We start from the raw sequence: 19427 nt of genomic DNA on the forward strand, positions 1-19427 counted from the left end.
GAATGGTGGGAAAGGTGGGAAGGGGGCTGAGGTTTGGAGGAAAGGGCCTGGTGCTGGTGGGGACGGGGGTGAGGAGCCAGGAGCATGGAGGGTGGGGCTTGGGTTCCTGGCCCAGGCTGGGTCTGACCGTGGACACAGCAGAGTGACCCTGAGCCCTGCTGGCCCGGGGCTCCCTCCCACAGGCGTGGACGACGTCTTCGTATTCATCAACACCTACCGCCAGGCCACCCACCTGGAAGACCCGCAGCTGCGGATGACCCATACCATTCAGACGGCGGGCAAGGCCACCTTCTTCACCTCCCTGACCACGGCCGCCGCCTATGCAGCTAACGTCTTCTCCCAGGTGGGAGCCCGCCCTCCCCCCGCCCTGACCTCCCCGTCCCTCCCGTGCACGCCTGGCCCCTGGTCTCTGCTCTTCCTACCCGCCCCTTCTCTTGGGGCCACGCAGCCTCTGCCTCAAGGCTCTTGCCACGTCCCTAGAGTCCATTTTTTTCTCATTTTAAAAAAAAATTTTAATGGAGTAGAGTTGATTTAGAGTGTTGTGTTAGTTGCTGGTGTACAGCAAAGTGAATCAGTTATACATTTACATATATCCACTCTTTTTCAGATTCTTTTCCCATATAGGCCATTACAGAGTATTCAGTAGAGTTCCCTGTGCTCTACAGTAGGTCCTTATTAGTTATCTATTTTATATATAGTAGTGTGTGTATATGTCAATCCCAGTCTCCCAATTTACCCCTCCCCCGCTTAGAGTCCATTTTTGCTACTAGTCGTCATTACCAGAACTTAACCAATGGGAGAATTATAATAATACAAATAGTGTTTCTTACTGATGCTCGTTAATGATAATCCAACCTCCGTCCTCAAGGGCGTTTGGCGGTTTCCAGAGGCCCCCGGCTGGTAAGTGGTGAGCCTGCCCATGTCTGCTGAGCGGGGTCCAGGGCCCTCTCCACCCACTGGCTTCACGCCACAGGGTCATGCCTCACACTCACTTTTCTCTCGCTGACCCCGCGCTCCTTCACGTCTGAGTTGGGTTCAGGAGAAGGATCTTCGGCCAGGTCCTTGGTGCCAACAGAGCCTAGAGGACAGTGAGCCTGCCTGAATCTGAGAGGTTTTGTGACCTGGGCTGAGGATCCTGTCTAGAAACCACTAGGTGCTTTGGGATTCTCCAGGCCTGCCTAGAGAACCACATCCAGAAAACAGGCAGAGCTGGGTTCACATCCCACCTCTGCCATTTTCTGGCTGTGTGACCTTCAGCAGGTTGTTTAACCTCTCTGAGCCTCGCTTTCCTCATGTGTGGATCATCAGGGACTGACATGAGATGACTGTGAAAGTGTTTCACAAACAGTGAAGGCCTGTCTGCTTGTGGGCTACAGTTTCCTTCTGACTGCCACGCCCTGTGCAGGTCCCTGTGACCCTGCGCAGGGAGCACACCCAGCCTCCCTATTCCCATCACAGCAGCTTTCCCTCCCTTCCCCCTCGCTGAGCCGTGGCCTGCTCCAACAGGGCACGTCTTCCTCTGTCCTTCATGTAATCACAGTTATGGAGCGCTTGCTCTGTGCTGAGCACTGTTCCGGGCAGAGGGCTGCAGTGTGGACCAAAGGTGGGACTCTTCCTCCCCTGCCCTGCCCCTGGCACCAGCCTGGCCCTCTGACCACCTCCTAGGCCAGTGCCTCTGTTCCCGCAGCCCCGGCCTCCTCATCCTGCCTCAGTCTGAGGGTGGTCGGGGGTCCTGAGTGCCTCGCTGCAGAGCCCCCAGGCTCCCTGGGCTCCAGGCCTGGTGGTCCCACATCCCCCCTCTACTTCCCCATTGCCAGATCCCGGCCGTCCACGACTTTGGCCTGTTCATGTCTCTCATCGTGTCCTGCTGCTGGCTGGCTGTGCTCTTCACCATGCCTGCTGCCCTGGGCATCTGGAGCCTCTATATGGCGCCGCTGGAGACTGCCTGCCAGACCAGGTGAGCCAGGCAGGGGGGCGCGTCCTCCTCTCACAGAATATCCGTAGCAGGCCCTTGGGGGGCCATTCAGCACACCCTCCTATCTCCCAAGAGCCTCGTGATTCACCATTGAGCACCTTCCGTATGCCCAGTCCTATGCTGGGCACTACTGGGGGAGCAGAGGAAGAAGAGAATCCTGTCCAGTAGTTACATCTGACCACCTACTATGTGCCAGGAAGTGGGCAATGAGCTTTCGTACGAGATCTTACTGCCACCCTCCCCAAGGACCCTGGCAGCAGGGTCCTCTTAGTTCACCCATTTTATAGACAAGCAAACAGAGGCTTGGAGCAGTTGGGCAACTTTCTCAAGGTTACCCATTTAATAGACAGTGGAGCTGAGATTTAGACCACATAATCTGACTCCGGATCCCATGCTCTTAGCCGCCACGTTAAATGTCCTCGAGGTTCTCATCTTGGGAGAGGAACAATATTTAGGTGCAGTGAGTGGTGTGCAGAGTTGAATGGATCAGCCCGGAGCCGCTGCTGAAGGTCTAGGGGTTGGGGGTCTCGTGGGCCAGGTGGTCAGTGGCGGGGGGTGGGGGGGCGGGGACAGTGACCAAATGGAATCCAGCCTGGGTGGCTGCCTGGGTTGGGAGTCCTGAGGAAGGATGGAGGGTCTGGGCTTGGGGCAGGGCATGCATGGGCAGAACTGTCAGGGGTCCACGACAGCATCCACCTGACCATGGTGAGCCAAGGAGGGGCAGCGAGGAGCTCAGACTCGGGCCTGGGACACACTCAGCTCTCCCACACACACCCCCTGCTTCAGGGCCACCATGTACGGTGGTACGGGTTGGGCACTGGACAAGGGCACTCTGGCCGAGGCACAGTGGTCTGCACGATAGACGTTCAGATTTGACTATTTCTATGACAGTTTTGTGACATAGAAGCAAAGTGTCTCGGGTAAAGGGCTCCTTGTTTCTAATCTCTACAGAGACCCCAACTAAGCCCGCCCTGTCCCGCCCGCCAGTCTGGGGGCAGTGGACGCAGCAGTCTTCCAGTCCTGGGCTCCAGCCTCAGCCTCTTTGCCTGGCGGCTGCGGACCCTTGGACGTGTTACCTAACCTCTCTGCATCTCAGCTTCCTGTTCTATAAAATGGGTACATGTCACCCCGTGAGGATTCATGAGAGAATCTTGCTCACCGCCTGGCACGTAGTATTCCTGGCACATTCACCGTGTGCATTGTTCTTGTCCCCAGTCCCTAGGGTGAGCCTTGTCTCCCTCACATTCACTCCAGCCGAGGCCTCAGCTACGTCCTCAGCCCAGCCCCGCTTCCCCGTCCTCCTGGTGTCAGGGCCCTGGGCACACGATGTGGGAGACATGATTCCCCTGCTTTGGTCACCTTGATGCTTGGGCTGCGAGTCATCGTCCCCTCTCCCTGGGTAATGGCTGCTGTCACCATTTGTGTCCCCAGAGGAAGAGTGGCACCCAAGGGCCCCAGGGCTAGAGAGGACTCAGGTGCAGGCTCCTGGAAACCTGTGATGAGTGTCCTATGTGAGCTGTCGGCAGCGGTGTGATACCTGGGTTCACATGTAGCCGGGACCTTCGCCCCCTTCCCTGGACACCCAGGACTCACCCCCTCCTCCCACTGTCTCCACAGCTGCCACCAGAAGTGCGGCTGCAGGAGCTCCCTGCATTTCCCCGGGGACGTGTTTGCTGCTGCTGAGCGGGCTGGGGGCAGCCCTGCTCAGGGCCCCATGCCCTACCTGGATGATGACATCCCCTTGCTCAATGTGGAGGAGGAGCCAGGTGAGAGCTGGTGCGGGCCTCCCGCTGAGCCTGCCGGGGACCCAGGGGCTGCCTTGGCCAGGGGAAGTAGCCCTTGGCGAGCTGGTATGAGGACAGGCTGGTCCTAAGGGGAGGGCAGGACGAGATCCCCATCGAGCGTTTGGGCTTCCCTGGAGAGGGCAGGGACCAGGGTGGGCTCTGACCCGCTTCTGGGCCGGCCCTCTGACAGGCCGCTGCTCTGCCCTGGCAGTGTCGCTGGAGCTGGGAGACGCGTCCCTGGTGTCTGTGCCCCCCAAGGGCCTGCAGCCAGCCCCCGATGGGGGCAGCCGGGGGCAGCTCATCGCCCAGCTGCAGGAGCTGCTGCACCACTGGGTCCTGTGGTCGGCCGTCAAGAGCCGTTGGGTGATTGTGGGTAAGTGGGCTCTCCACTCTCCTTTCCTCCATCTTGCAGCTTCTCCCAGTGCCTAAGGCGTGGGGGACAGACCCCACCCCATGCAAAGAACGTGCAGGCATTGGGAGCCCACCCCTGTTCCCCAAATGAGCTAGAGGTCAGAAACCTGGGCTGGTGTCCCTCACTCTCGGAGCTTTACCCCGCTTCCTGTGTAGAATAAAGCTGCTTCCACGACAGCTGTTGCTTATTGAGCAGCTACTATGTGCCAGTCGTGAGGCTGGGCAGCAGAGCAGAGCGCCCAGTGCTTGGGCTCTGGATTTAGACCAGCTTGGCTAAGTTGGAATCCTAATTCTGCTGTGTACTAGCAGTGTCACCTTGACTGTGCCAGTTAGTCTGAGCCTCCGTTCCCTGTCCTATGAGTGAGGATAAGAATAGTATCTATCTACTAAGGCAGCTGTGAGGAAAGCCACAGCGTATGTAAAGAACTGAGCCCAGCGCAAGGCATGTAGTAAGTGCTCAACGAAAGTTAAGTGCTGCTATTGCTATTATTATCATTATTATCATCACTGCCTGTATTCAGGTCTGTGTAAGATCGAGTGGATATGCTGGCTGTTTACAGACTGTTAAGGGCTCTAAGGTGGTGGCTGGTTCTTGTCCAGGGGTATGAGCTTATAGCTTACAGTCTGACCACCAATGACACATGTAACAACCGGCCCCTACCTCCAAGGGACGGACCCCTAGCAGCCTCACCCACAGGCTGGCACGCTGGGCCTTTGCCTGTTCCCTTGGGATACCTGCCCCCCCCTTCCCCATCCCGTCCCCATAGAGGGAGCGGCTCTTTCCCAGGGCTCTGGAAGCCCCAGCTGCGAATGCCTCCACCCCACCCCACCCCTGGCCCCAGCCCTGCCTAGCGCAGCATCCTTTCCTCGCAGGGCTCTTTGTCTCCATCCTCATCCTGTCCCTGGTGTTCGCCAGCCGGCTCCGCCCCGCCAGCCGGGCCCCGCTGCTCTTCCGGCCGGATACCAACATCCAGGTGCTGCTGGACCTCAAGTACAACTTGAGCGCCGAGGGCATCTCCTGCATCACCTGTTCAGGTGAGGGTTTCCTGCCAGGGTGTCCCCTGTGGGCCCCTGCCCCTTTTGGAGTCCACGTCTCCCAGACGAGAGATGTGAGATCCAGGCTCCCCATCACAGTATGACCTCAGGCAAATCACCCCACCTCTAAGTGTTTTCACGTTTCATTAAACGAATACTTACTGGGTGCCAGCTGTGCTGGTGCTGGGGAGGCCGCAGTGGGCAGGACAGACTTCTCGAGCTCAGGGAGTTCATTCCACTGCTGGGGCAGGCCATATAATAGTAGATCTGAGCTGTGGTGGACTAAAAGGAGGGTGACTGGGGAGCTCAGCATGAAGGCTTCTTCCTGGAGGAGGGAATGTCTAAGGCAAGACTGAGCCTGCCTGGGTGGCAGGGAGGGAGGGAAGGAGTTGACCAAGCTGGGAGAGGAGAGGAGAGAAGCTGTCTAGGCAGAGGCGAGCACCAGAATGGGAGGGACCAGGGCCAAGTCTGATGGAGGGAGTTGCAGGAGCTAAGGCTAGCCAGGCGGGCTGGGCCAGGGCCTGCTGTGGTACAGTGAGGAGTCTGGATTGTATCGTAATTGGCACTGGAAGCTAGTGGAGGGCTTTAAGCAGAGAAGGGCCAGCTGCTGTGTGGTCGGAGGGCCAGCGTGGAGCGTGGCTGGGAGCCCAGGTGGGAGTCTCGTGCAGTCATCTAGACAAGAGACAGTGGGGGCTGGAGCCGGTGTGGCCGATGATGACAGTGAAGACGTGAGGTTTTTAGGAGGTGAAACCCACAGGACTTGGTGATGGAGCGCGTGCCGGGGATGAGCTAAGAGGTGAGATGAAGATGTCTGCTTGCCTTAGAGTTAGTCTGATCCAGGCTCTCGTCTTACAGAGGGGAGCCTGAGGTTGGAGTTGGGGCGGGGGAAGTCGACCCAAGGTCATACAGCTTTGCCGGGTGGTTAGAAACCAAATGAGAAGACGCTTGGGTGACTGCTTCCAGCTCCCGGGGGAAGACCCGCTGACTGCTGTAATTGCCTTCATGTAATTAGGGTGGTGTTCAGATTAACCTGGCCTTCCCCTTGGTAAATGGCATTAGCTGAATGCATGATAATTGGCTGCAGCTCAGAGAGGTGCCCGAGGAGCCCCTCCTAAATTGGCCACATCCCCGCTCCTCTCCCACCTGCCTGGGCATCGAATTTCGCTCCAATGTCACTGCCGCTGCAAGGCCTCCCACCGTCCTTCAGGGCCTGTCTGCTCCCACTTCACAGATGGACAAACCCTGGGATGGTCCCGAAGTTCCTGGAAACATCTGGAGAAGGGCCAGGACCCCAGCCAGAGTCCAGCCCCAGCCCCTTGTATCTCTTAGCCTCTGAACTGCCTCTTAAAGGGGCCCTTCAGGCTGTAGCAAAAAGATTTTCGGCTTTAGGGGCAGACAAGACCCATCCTGATGGGGCTGTGCCTCTCACTTCCCCTGAAGGTCATGTAACCTCCCTGAACCTCTGCTTGCTTGGGGCAAAACAGGAGGTCCCCCTGTCTCTGCTAGTTGCTAACATGCCATTTCTAATTATTCCTGTTTATCAAGCATTCATCGCAAGCCAGACACGTTGCTAAGCGCCTGAGACGCAGCATCCCCTTTTGTCCCTCACCCACCCTCTGGAGGTACCCTCTGGGTGTCATCCCACTTGACAGAGGAGGGAAGTGAGGCGTGGTGAGGATGAGCAGGGTGGACTGCGAGTGTCCTTCTCTGGATGGGGCTGGCAGGTTCTTTCCTTTGCCTCAAGATTCTTGTAAATTCAGCATTTGGCCTTTCTTCAGTTCCATCTAGTTTCTTTCAGACCCCTGATACCACCCCCTTCCCAAGCTGAGGGCCCTGGGGCCCATGTCCCTCAGGTCGTCTCTCTCCCAGCCTTGGCCGGGCCCAGCCAGGGAGGCCCTGCTGTCTGACACGGTGCGGGGGTTGGGGGCGGGTGGGTAGGTCTGTTCCAGGAGAAGCCCCACAGCCTGCAGAACATCCGGACGTCCCTGGAGAAGAAGCAGCGGGGCTCAGGGGTGTCCTGGGCCGGCCGGCCTGAGGCCGCCCTACAGGGTCAGTGGGGAGTGTGCACTGGCTGGGTGGGGCAGTGGGAGGTCCTGGCACAAGGGTGCAGGGGCCCTGTGGGGAGAGCACATTAAATCCATGGTTTGATTCTCCTTCGGGAACAAAAGCCTGTGTTCTTGGGTCACCGTGGAAGGGTCGGTGCGGGGGTGAACCTGAGGCCCTTGTCCTTCGTCCCACCAGCTCTCTTCAGCCAGAACAGGGCGGTCCCTTCTTGCCGCCACCGCAGCCTGGCTTGTGGTGCACTGTGAACCGCCTTGTGTGGCAGATCCATCCTGAGTGTCTGGGGGCGGGCGGGGCGTCCTGAACACTGGAGGCTGGCTTACCCCTGCTGGGGTCTCCATCAGATGTGGGATGCCAGGATGCATGTGGGAATAAACCCCCCACATGGGGCAGTTCTGCGTGTCCTTGTCATCGCACGGCCATCGTCCCCCCTCTGTGCCCACCATCCTCACCAGCAGCACACCCGCACCGTTCACGCCAGGCCTGGGCATCATTGTTGGCGTCACCTCCACGACCCTAGTTCCTCCTGGCACACCACCCCATGGCTCCCACCATCACTGTCACTCCCTCTACCCGCGCTGCCACCCCATCCAGTGTCCCCCACCACGTCCCCTCCATCTATACCTGCACCCCATCCAGTGTCCCCCACCACCTCCCCTCCATCTATACCTGCACCCCATCCAGTGTCCCCCACCACCTCCCCTCCATCTATACCTGCACCCCATCCAGTGTCCCCCACCACCTCCCCTCCATCTATACCTGCACCCCATCCAGTGTCCACCACCACCTCCCCTCCATCTATACCTGCACCCCATCCAGTGTCCCCCACCACCTCCCCTCCATCTATACCTGCACCCCATCCAGTGTCCACCACCACCAACCAGTCCCCCATCATTGCCATGGGCTCGGTCCGGTAGAGAGGAACAGAGCCACCATTCAGAGATGACCCCGAGGTCAGGCTCAGCTCCTCAGTCAGCAGAGCAGAGGCTGGGCTGTTGCAGGGTTAGGGGAAGCCAGTCGAGGTGATTGTCCCTCCTCCTCCCCTCATTTGTCCCTAGACTCCCCGGGCACTGTGTACGTCTCCAAGGTGAAGAGCAAAGGCCACCCGGCTGTCTACAGGTTCTCCCTCAACGCCAGCCTGCCTGGCCCTTGGCAGACCGTGTCCTCTGGGGACGGGGAGGTGCCCTCCTTCCAGGTGAGCCTGGCTGTTGTTAAGTGAGCTGCCACTACCAGGGGAGGGGGCCCTCAGTGCCACACTGGTGGGCACTGGCCACATGGGGGTGGGGGCAGGGCCTGCGAGGATGGAGCTGCTCCAGGCAGGTGAGGACCCTCTCCCACCGTCAGCCAGGCCTGCGGCAGGGACCTGCAGAGTGGTGAGAGCACGGGCTGCCGAGTCAGCCAGGCCTGGGTTCGAGTCCTGGCTCTGCCATTTGTAACCTGTGTGTCTTTGGGAGGATTATGTAGTCTCTCTGAGCCTCAGTTTCCTCATCTGTGATACAGGGACATGAAAGGGACCAGCCAGGGATGTTGGAGGTACGTGAGGCAAGGCCTGTGCGTTCTGTAACATCTGGAACATAGGAAGTGCCCAGTAAAATGGGAGCTGTTAGTTAGGTGGTTGTTCTCAGCCGTCTGTTCTAGCGCCCCAGAAAAGGGGCTCCCAGGGCCAACCCAGGCCTCTGATTTTTCCTCTCAGAAATGATTTGTGTTTCTTTAACATGTTACACCTCCTGGGTGACAGTTCCACATGTCAACTCATTTGTTCGGGGTTTATATTTCCATTCGAAAGATGGGGTGTGTGAGGCGTTCCCTGGCTGTGACCTTTGCACTGTGGTTCTCGCTGCCTGGAGGGCTTTCCTTCCAGCTTCATGCGTGGCTGGCTCCCCATTCAGCCCAAATGTCACCTCCTCCTAGGACCCTATCCTGACCATCCTTGCCAGTTTGGCCTCCTCTTCCACTGCCCCATTCGTCCTGTGCCTTATCGGCCTCATAGTTAATTCAAGGCCCTTCAAAGAATCTGAAGCCATCATAATTGGCAGCTCCAGGAGGGCAGGGACCAAGCCTGTCTGGCTCACAGCCACATCCTCAGAGCCCAGCTCAGGGCCTGGCTTGGAGTAGATCCTCAGTTGTAGGAAGGACTGAGGCTCAGAGAGGTAGGGAAGGATTTGCTCCGTCTTTAAACTTGAACCCAGGCCTCCTGCGCCTCTGCCCAGGTCTCTACCCCCCGACTCTGGGGGCTGGAATGGGGGCAGGGGGCGGCGAGCGCTCCGAGGAGGGAGGGGACCGAGCCTGAGGCTGGGCCCAGGCCAAGGCAGCCTCCCAGAGTCACCTGTCTTGTCTCTGTCAATCCACTGCTTAGGTGTATAGAGCGCCTTTTGGTAACTTCACCAAGAAGCTGACCGCTTGTATGTCTACAGTAGGGCTGCTCCAGGCGGCGAGCCCCTCCGGCAGGTGGATGGTGACGACCTTGGCCTGCGACACCAAGCGGGGCTGGAAGTTTGACTTTAGCTTCTACGTGGCCGCCAAGGAGCACCAGCACACCCGGTAACAGCCTCGCAGATAAGTTGGTTTCCACCAGCCCGGCCCACTCGTTTGCCCCTCCCACGACACCTTTCGGAAACCCCAGTCCATTTCTACCCATCTGTTCAGATGCTTCTCGCCCAGGACTGGGGATCGGGGACGCCAAGACGCCAGGCCCGCAGTTCGCTCCCCCACCTGCTGCCTTCACTCTGCATGGCTCCCGCGGGAGGCGCAGCGGCTGTCTGGCCCCTCAGCACACCAAGCAGTTCCCAACGCAGAGCCTTTGCGTTCGCTATTCCCTGGGCCTAGGCTGCTTGCCCCTAGCTCCTCCCGGGATTGACTTGTTCTCAAGATTCAGGTCCTTACCCAGATGCCTACCCACCCCCAACAAGGTTTCCCTCCCTGGGGAAAATAGCCGCACCCACCTCTCCCCATACATCACCCCGCTGCTCTCATTCTGGCTTCTACCACCACCTGGAATCATACTGACCTACTGGCTTAGTACCTGTCCTTGCTCAGGAGCGCGCAGGCATCCTGCGTGAGCAGCTTACCGTTCTGTGCTGTGTCCCCTCCCCCGGTGCTAGGTAGCGGGTGCTCGGGAAACACTTGCTGAGTAAATGAAGGAAGGAATGAGCACACTCTGCATTCCTCTCCAAGGCACTACCCACGCTCTCAATACCTACAGTTAATTCAGAAAACAATTATTGAATGTTCCCCCTCCCTCGGACTGTAAGGTGATGGGAGAGAGCCCGTGTCTGTTGTCTTTACCTACTGAATACGCACGCCCTACCTGGTGCCTGGCATGAAGTAAGTCCCCGTGAACACCTAATGATCAACTGCACTCCGTGCCCCGGGGGTCTCTGAGCGAGCTGGGGCCATCTTTTCCCAGGTTCCCCCCGCCACGTTCTGACCACTGAGGCTGTGTCAGCCGAGGGCCTGTCTCTCACCCATTCATTCATTTAACACTGAGCACCGACTGTGAACGGGCACGGGGCTAGTGCTGGGGATGGGAAACAAGACAGATGTGACTCCTGCTCTCGGGAGACAGCACAGTGTCATTGCAAATTACAATACGTGCTCTGAAAGGAAGAGCGCACTGCTGCTGTGGTCCAGGGAACAGCAGCGCGGGGCCTGCACTGGTGACACCAGGGACCCACGGTCTCTGACAGGGCCTGGCCTCAGGACATTGAACGCCCACACGAGGCTGATGCCTGGGGCAGGGGGATGACCAAGATGGGCTCGCTGGGCCCTTCTGGCCTGGCACACCTCGGCTCGGGGCATGAGGGGGTCCCTCTGCCTCCCCTCCATGGTCGGGCTCACGCTGCACATACAGTAGCCACTGGGGTCAGGCTGCCTGGCTGAGCTTAGAACATTCTAGAAAGAGCCTTGAGCTACATCAAGTCCAGTGGTGAATAAGCTAACCGTGGAATCCTTTCTTCAAACAGAATCTTGAGGCTCTGTCACTGTTCAGATTAAAGTGGGGCAGGGGGCTTCTGAGCACCAACCCCCAAGGCTAGCCCTGGGGCCCCTTGAGGACCGTTTGGAAGCTGCTGGTCTCTTCCACCCCTCCTGCCACAGGCGAGGAGACACATGCAGAGAGGGGAAGTGCCTTGAGCAGGACCACAGGGTGGGCCTTGGCAGGGACGGGACTAGAACAGGTGTCCAAACCCCAGGCCTGAACCTAAGATTAAATCCCTGTGCTGGGGGAGCCCGAGACCGTCCCCTGCGCTCTTCCAGCCCCTGCTCACAGCCGCCTGTGCCTCCCCTCCCCCACTGCTCCCGGCCTTCCTGGCCTCAGTCCTGGCCTTGCCTCCTTTGCCTCCGCAGGAAGCTGTACTTTGCCCAGTCCCACAAGCCCCCTTTCCACGGGCGTGTGTGTGCGGCCCCTCCTGGCTGCCTGCTCGGCTCCAGCCCCGATGGGCCGACCAAAGGCTTCTTCTACGTGCCCAGCGAGAAAGGTACACGCGGGGAGGCCGCGACGGGGCCTTGGGAGGCTGGGCCCCTCCTTCCCATACAGCTGTGACTCCCTCTGCAGTGCCCAAGGCCCGCCCCTCTGCCACCTTCGGCTTCAACCCCTGCGTGAACACGGGCTGTGGGAAGCCGGCGGTGCGGCCGCTCGTGGACACAGGGGCCATGGTCTTCGTGGTCTTTGGCATCATTGGCATCAACCGCACGCGGCAGGTGGACAACCATGTCATCGGAGACCCGGTACGCGTGCCCACGTTGGGCAGATGCCAGAGGGCCCGGCCACACCAGGCTTGCAAGCTAGCGCCAGCCCAGGGCCCGCCGGCCCGGCTCCGCACACCCCCTCTCGGCTCCCTGGCTGCTCACCTGGCCCACAGGCTCCGCTACGCGGCCACATTTCTCTTGAGGACTGAGCAGCGTTGAGCTCTTAGAATCGCCCAGGAATCTGGGTACAGTGGGGCCTGAGCCAGCGGCCCCGCATCATTAGGGGTGGTACGGAGGTGAGGGCAGTACAGGTGTGCAAAGCCTCCCTGCCCTCCTCCTCCTGCACGGGGCCCTCCCTGTGCCCACAGCCCTTGCTGCGTGCCTCGGCCATGGTGCCCTCGCTCGGGGTGGTCTCCCCACCTTGTACGTTTTTGTGCCAGGGCTGGGCTCTTGGGCGTCGGACGGGAGAGGAACTGACACGGAGGTGTGACTAGGTCTGTGCCTGGCACTTGGTGGGTACTGAGACATGGTGGGAAGGACCGTGGACATCGGTACTCTTGGTCATGACCCCTGCCTTGGGAAGTCAGCCTGGCTGGGTGTACAGGGTTTCAGACAGAAAGTAATTCGGGAGCCAGGTGGGGTCAGAGGAGATCTGTCCAGTCTGGATCGGGAGTCCGCAAGTGTTCAGAGGAGGGGTGGGGAGGCAGGGAGGAGAGGAGGCCCGCGCTGGAGGACAGGTGGGACTCGGCTGTGCCGAGGGAGAGGGGAAGGCAGGGAGCCCAGGTGAGCGCGTGGTGAGTAAGATCAAGGAGGGGAGGCTGAGGGGGCCCGTGCGGGTGGGCAGCAGTGGCAGCAGAGGTGCTGGCAGGGGCAGGGCAGAGCAGGCTCCGGCAGGACCGCGGGTGACCAGGCAGAGGGCTCCAAGTGCTGGCGACGACGGTTGCAGGAGCTGCCGGAGGTTCCTCCCCGGGGGTGGGGCCCAGGATTGAGTTCCCGACTCACTGAGCAGTCGCACTGGCTTGTGTCTCCTTGGGAAAGGGCAGCGTCATCTACGACAGCAGCTTTGACCTCTTCAAAGAAATCGGGCACCTGTGTCGCCTCTGCAAGGCCATCGCGGGGAACTCAGAGCTGGTGAAGCCGGGCGGGGCCCAGTGCCTGCCCTCAGGTGCGTGTGGGGGACCCGAGAGTGGACAGCCCCGAGGCGCATGTGCCTGGCGTGAGGGCATCTGCAGACATGTGTCCAAGCTTATGTGTGTCCACGCTAGGGTGGGGGGCGTGCGAATCTTCCAGATGAGAGCGGGCTCGTGCCTAAAGGTGAACTGGTGCAGAGCGGCATGGGCGTTGGCGGGGGTGTGGTGTGCAGGGCGCACCTGCAGGAGGAGCTTTTCCAGAACTGGGAGCGAGGCCGGGAGCCGGCACAGACAATGACCTGGGTCCGGCCAGGGCTCTTCCTGAGAAGGCATGAGATGTCAGTTTCTGCCCTGACGGCTAATAGGTGTTGTAGGTTTCCCGATGGCATTGCCAGTGGTTCCAGACACTTTTTAAACTAGGAGGTTGGGGGAAGGGTGCGTGCCCCTGTGCATACACACCCAGATGGGTAAGTACACATGCGCAGGCAGGATCGGGGGAAGAGGTGCTCCCTTCCCGGTCCCCGCCCCGACCCACCTCTCCCCTCTCCCCGCAGGCTACAGCATCTCCTCCTTCCTGCAGATGTTGCACCCTGAGTGCAAGGAGCTTCCTGAGCCCCACCTGCTCCCAGGGCAGCTGTCACACGGGGCCGTGGGCGTCAAGGATGGCCGAGTGCAGTGGATCTCCATGGCCTTCGAGTCGGTGAGCCCCGGGTGGGCCACCGGGTGCAGGGCAGTGTGCTGACCTCACAGAGTGCAGTGTCACCGCGGGTCCCCGGACCTCATCCCAGATCAGAGCAGAGTGGCTGTTCTTCAGAGGGGAGGCTGAGGCCAAGAGGGGTGAAATTGCTTGTCCAAGGCCACGGGGTTGGTGAGCACCAGCAGCAAGTGCTAAACCCCGTCTGACCGCCAAGCTCGACCTTTCTGCCACACGGGACACCACCCACCCCCCAGCACCCTCCCTCCCCGACAGCCCGAGGTCCACATCGTTTTCCGGGGGCAGGTGACAGTCCAGGACACTCCCCTCTGCCACTGTGAGGGGGCAGGTTTGGGACCACAGAGCCCCCGTGCTGGGCCCCCCCAGGAGAGATCGGAAGACAGGGGACCAGCCATTCGACACTTCACTGCTTCCTCTCTCACCCCCTAGGCTCTGCCAGGGAGACACCCATGCACACACACCCATGCACACACATGTGCACACACATATGCACACTTGCACACACGCACATCCCCGACCTGGGCATTGCGGGCCTGGCCCTAGCACTTGGCACTGTGAGACCTGCCAGGTCTGCCCCTGTTGCCTCCGTGCTGAGCCCCGGGGTCCAGTCCTGGCTCTGATCCTGCTGCGCTCTGTGTCCTTGAGCAAAACACGCATCCCCTCTAGCCTCCAGTTCCTCCTCTAAAGATTAGGGTTACGCCTCCCTGCCCGCCCTCTGGCAGTCATCGAGAAGCTAGGGTAGGTCAGTCACGTGAAGGTGTTGGGGAACGAGAGTTCATGTGACAAGGGCGATTCTTGTTCTTCGGCCCCAGCCCTACTTTCTGTCCCACCACCTGTGCCACTCACTGCACGAGCAGCCAAACCCCTGGCCACCACGAGGAGAACCCAGACCCCCTCCCAGCCCTCAGTGAGCCCCAGGCTAACGCAGACACCACTTCAAAGCCCCACGTAGCTTTTTAAAATTGTGGTAAAATATACAGAATGAAATTGGCATTTAAACCATTTTTAAGTGTATAGTTCAGTAATATGAAGCATAGTCACAGCGTTGTGCACCGTCCATCTATAAAACCATCCATCTATAAAACTTCTTATCTTGCAACACTGAAACTGTCCCCATGAAACACGGACTCCCCAGGCACCCCCTCCCCCCACCACTGCTTTCTGCCCCCATGGATTTGACTACAGAGGCGGAATCCCACAGCGCTGTTCTTTTCGTGCTTGGTTCGTTTCACGTAGCACAGCGTTCTTCACATCCATCCATGTTGTAGCCGGCGTCTGAATTTCCCTCCTTTTTCAAAAAGGCCGAAGCCGCAGACAGTTGGAGGAGAGAATCCCTGCTCAGCCTCCCCCACCAGCACGCAGACACACACGTGCGCACAGACACGCTGTACACTGGTTTGTGCTCAGGGAGAGCAGGATTGGACCAGCGAGGTAACATATATAAACGTTCCAGAGCTGGGCGCCGTGAACCAGACAGGTCACCTGCCCTCCCGGACTCACAGTCCAGCCAGGAGAGGAGGGGCAGGTTGCCGGGCAGTGACGAGAACTGTGATGGGGAAGCACTGAGGACTCGCAGAGCCCAGAAGATGACCATCTTGGGGCATCGAGGAAGGCTTCCTAGAGGAGACGGAAACCTCACGAGGCTTGAAGGAGGGGTGGGAGCAAGCTGTGCAGAGGGCAGAGGGACAGCATGGGCCGAGGGTGGGACGCGGAGCTGGGGGGCTCTGGAAGTTGGAGGTGGTTCTGTTGGAAAGGGACAGGGACTTTGCTTGAATGGGGACCTGCCGCTGCTGTGAGAGTCGCACGTGCACCCAGAGGCTGGTGGGAAGTGATCTCAGGTGGGCTCACCCTTCACACAGCGCACTCTCTTTGCAAGTGGCCAGAGGCCAGCTGCAGCTGGCACAGAGCAGACCAGCTATCACCAGGGCAGCAGCGTGGGCCACAGCTGCCCGCCTGTCTCACTGGCTCATGTCCCCGCAGACCACGTACAAGGGCAAGTCCTCCTTCCAGACCTACTCGGACTACCTGCGCTGGGAGAGCTTCCTGCAGCAGCAGCTGAAGACGGTCCCCGAGGGCTCAGCCCTACACCACGGCTTCCAGACCTGTGAGCACTGGAAGCAGATCTTCATGGAGATCATAGGCAAGCGGCAGCCCAGCCCGCACCCCACAGGGTCCCGGTGGGGTGGGCGCTGGCAGCAGGGACACGGGGAGGTGACCTAGAGCAGGAAGGGCACGACCTGGCCTGTCTGAGCCACACTTGTCTTCTCAGTTCTGGCCGAGAGCCCTGGAGAAACTGGGATGACACAGTGGCCGGGAACACTGATCAGAGACCAGAGTTTGGGTCCCCTCCTGCTTGGGGGGCCACATTCTCTCATCCTGAATTTGGCCACCTAAAAAGTAATGGTAACGACCCTCATGGCAGTGGTCTCTCATTTGGAGCCCTTCTTGATGCCAAGCCCTGGCTGAGGCCTGACCTATGTTATCTCTTTAAACTCCAAACGAGGCCTAGGGAGTAGGTACTATCATTACCCCATTTTACAGATGAAGAAATGGGGGTGCAGAGAAGTCAAGCGGCTCACCCAGAGTGGCACAGCTGGCTGTGACGGTGCCCGTCTGCATAACCCCAGTACCTCTGGTCCATGAGAGTGAGGGGACTGTGGGTGCCCCCCGGTGCAGCCCAGCTGAGGGCCCCCTCCTCTCCCTTCCAGGGGTGCAGAGCGCCCTGTACGGCCTGGCCCTCTCCTTGCTCATCTGCGTGGCTGCGGTGACCGTGTTCACCACCCACGTGCTGCTCCTGTTGCCCGTGCTCCTGAGCATCTTGGGTAAGTGGCCCGGGTGTCAGGAGCGGGCAGGGGTCTCGCTGGTGGCTTCCGGTCAGGAGGTTTCTCTCCACCCTTAACTGTCCCGTCTTTTCAGTGAAGGTTTCCTGACTCCCCACCCCAAGCAAAAAGAGCCTCTGTGACAGTCATTCATAGGACCATGTGCTCCCCGAGGGGAGCCAGGTGTCACCAGGGGGTAGCTCTCGTCCCAGGGGCGTGTTGCTGCACTTGTCCCCTCTTTCAGCAGCCCCCCCCCCAACCCAGCTCTCTCTGGCCCTGTCCCTACTCATCGCACCTGTCACCAGAGCTGGGGGCTCCACTGTAGACTTTACCACCTTCCCCAGGGGCCCTTAGAATTTGTCCAGCAATCCTCCAGGACTGTGTGGGTGGGACCAGGTCCAAGCTGCCTCCCTGCCGCCTCCCGCGCCCCGTAGGCAGCGTCTGCCTCGTGGTGACCGTCATGTACTGGAGCGGCTGGGAGATGGGCGCCGTGGAAGCCATCTCCCTGTCCATCCTCGTCGGCTCCTCCGTGGATTACTGCGTGCATCTGGTCGAGGGCTATCTGCTGGCCGGAGAGAACCTGCCCCCGCACCAGGCCGAGGTGAGCACCCTGCCTGCCCCACCGCTCCCCAGCAAATCTTCTCCCCCCTCGGTGCCAATGAGGACCCCCAAGGGTAGCTGGACACCCCTGGTTCCCAATGCCCAGCCAGGATGTATTCCAGGAGGCTCAGTTTCCAGGGCCATTCTCCACATCCAGGGGACCCAAGTTCTAAAGCAGCCCCACCCAAGCATCGCTGTGGGTGGTGGGTGGTGGGCAGGCCCACTCCCCCCAGCCTCTGTCTCCCTGAGTGAGCATGAGGGGTTGAACCAGGCGATGTCCAAGGGCCCTTCCTGCTTCTCGGTTCCCTGAGTCTAAGTCTCACTCTGGAGCCCGGGAAGCAAGTCTAAGCCCTTCTAGCCGTGACCCTGAGGCCACCAACCCCTGCCCCCACTGGACCCTGTGGCTTAGGGAGGACATGCCCGTGTACCAGTGCCAAAACTAGCTCTGGGTCTCGTAAAGTTTTCGGCTTTTCTTAGTTTGGAATTGTGTTGGTGTGAAACATTCATAAATATGTAAATTAAATCGGTTATACATTTAGCTGCTCTCGGTCAGAAGAAGGAAATCAGTTCCAATCACGGCTCACATGTTTGAGGACCTACTGTGCAGTCATCAATGCTCTGGTTGTCATAGCCACATTTAACACGCCCTACTGTGTGCTGTGCACCGTGAGCTGCTGCAGGGGAACCGCTTCAGCTTCACGCCAACCCCAGGGAGCAGGTGCTGTTATCACCCCCGTTCACGGAGGTGGAATGGGGAGCCCGTGAGGGCAAGGCTGGCCTTGGACAGCGATGCGTGTTCATCCCGGGTCCAAGCCCCCATTCCAAAGCCCCAGGCAGGGAGGCACCCCCTCCTGCTTCTGGGGCCCCAGCTTTCTCTCACCCACACCCAGGATGCCCACTCGCAGCGCCAGTGGCGGACGCTGGAGGCTGTGCGGCATGTGGGCGTGGCCATCGTCTCCAGCGCCCTCACCACAGTCATCGCCACCGTGCCCCTCTTCTTCTGCATCATCGCCCCGTTTGCCAAGTTTGGCAAGATCGTCGCACTCAACACTGGAGTCTCCATCCTCTACACGCTCACGGTCAGCACAGCCCTGCTCGGCATCATGGCGCCCGGCTCCTTCACCCGGACCAGGACTTCCTTCCTCAAAGCCCTGGGTGCCGTGCTCCTGGCAGGGGCCCTGGGGCTGGGCGCCTGCCTGCTGCTCCTCCAGAGCGGCTATAAGATCCCCCTGCCCGATGGGACCTCCCTATAGCCCTGGCACTACGTCCGGCTTTGCACACCTTTGGTCCAGTGGGTCGGGGACGAGATGCTCGTTCTCTGACCCCAGGGGCACTTTGTTCCCAGCTTGGCTACAGCTAGTTACGTTCCCAGGCCTGGGCCAGGCGACACTCACCTGTGTGACCCACACTGCCTTCATCTCAGTGCCAGCCACCGCCGGGTGGTCAAGCTGGCAGCCGCCCTGGACTATGCCTGGCGGCGGAAGAGACCAGCCTTCCCCCTGTGCCTGGTCACCATGAGGGTCAGGGGATTTTTTCAGGGGGCTTCCCTCACGCACTGCCTCAGTGCTCACAAGAACTTTCTGATGTGGGTGTTACAGTTCCCCCATTCTGCAGATGTGAAAACCGAGGCATCAGGAGGCAAAGTGACTGACCTGTGGCGGCACAGCCAGAGCTGCCTCCTTCGGGGACTTTGCAGGAAGAGCACAGTGGGCGCAAGGGCAGGGCCTCGCACTCCCTGCCCCCGCCTCCCCATCAGTTTTACAGCGGCCAGTGCTGGGTGGTCCTGTGATCTTCCCCAGGGCTTTTAGTCGTGGCCGGGGAGCACGGAGGGACTGGCCTGGGGTACTGCATGTCCCACCCCTGGCCCCAGCCTCAAGGGGCTCCTGCTCTTTGGAAGCCATGGGGCCCCAGCACAGCCTTCCTTACAGATCTGAGCCCCTACCTCCCCGACTCTGGGGTTGGAATTTGGGGGAGGGGGGCAGCCCCTGGGAGGGGGAGCTGGCCGTGCCTGCCGCCTGCTCACAGCAGATGGTTCTTATTAAAGTGAAATGAAACTGCAGACCGCTGCCATTAACACGAGCATTTTAAGCATCGCTGGCTCCATCGTATTCTTAAAATTGAAATAACTTAAGTGTTCGCATGCCACCCGGCCGGAACCTGGCACGAGGGGTGGGGCCGGGCCTGGAAGGAGATGGAGGTGGGGTGGAAGGT

General features: G+C 59.8%; 1 protein-coding gene across 2 annotated transcripts in view; it reads left to right on the forward strand.

Annotated features, from left to right (window-relative positions):
- DISP3 (dispatched RND transporter family member 3) overlaps nt 1-19204 on the forward strand; it is a 49824-nt gene extending 30620 nt beyond the window's left edge. Inside the window, exons 5-20 of one of the 2 annotated variants that reach the window (XM_079923462.1) lie at nt 183-343; nt 1818-1957; nt 3593-3741; nt 3971-4132; nt 5044-5205; nt 7144-7254; nt 8325-8461; nt 9623-9807; nt 11611-11741; nt 11819-11991; nt 12991-13117; nt 13637-13782; nt 15778-15937; nt 16506-16623; nt 17055-17217; nt 18107-19204. In XM_079923462.1, the coding sequence (XP_079779588.1) occupies nt 183-343; nt 1818-1957; nt 3593-3741; nt 3971-4132; nt 5044-5205; nt 7144-7254; nt 8325-8461; nt 9623-9807; nt 11611-11741; nt 11819-11991; nt 12991-13117; nt 13637-13782; nt 15778-15937; nt 16506-16623; nt 17055-17217; nt 18107-18469 (2588 nt within the window). In that variant the 3' untranslated portion in view covers nt 18470-19204. Of the gene's footprint in view, nt 1-182; nt 344-1817; nt 1958-3592; nt 3742-3970; nt 4133-5043; nt 5206-7143; nt 7255-8324; nt 8462-9622; nt 9808-11610; nt 11742-11818; nt 11992-12990; nt 13118-13636; nt 13783-15777; nt 16059-16505; nt 16624-17054; nt 17218-18106 lie in introns of those variants that run through there. The other variant, XM_079923461.1, reaches the window with a different exon arrangement.
- Nucleotides 19205-19427: the final 223 nt, after the last annotated feature.

The sequence above is a fragment of the Stenella coeruleoalba genome, assembly GCF_951394435.1.
Source record: "Stenella coeruleoalba genome assembly, chromosome: 1".
Classification (NCBI taxonomy): Eukaryota; Metazoa; Chordata; class Mammalia; order Artiodactyla; family Delphinidae; genus Stenella; species Stenella coeruleoalba.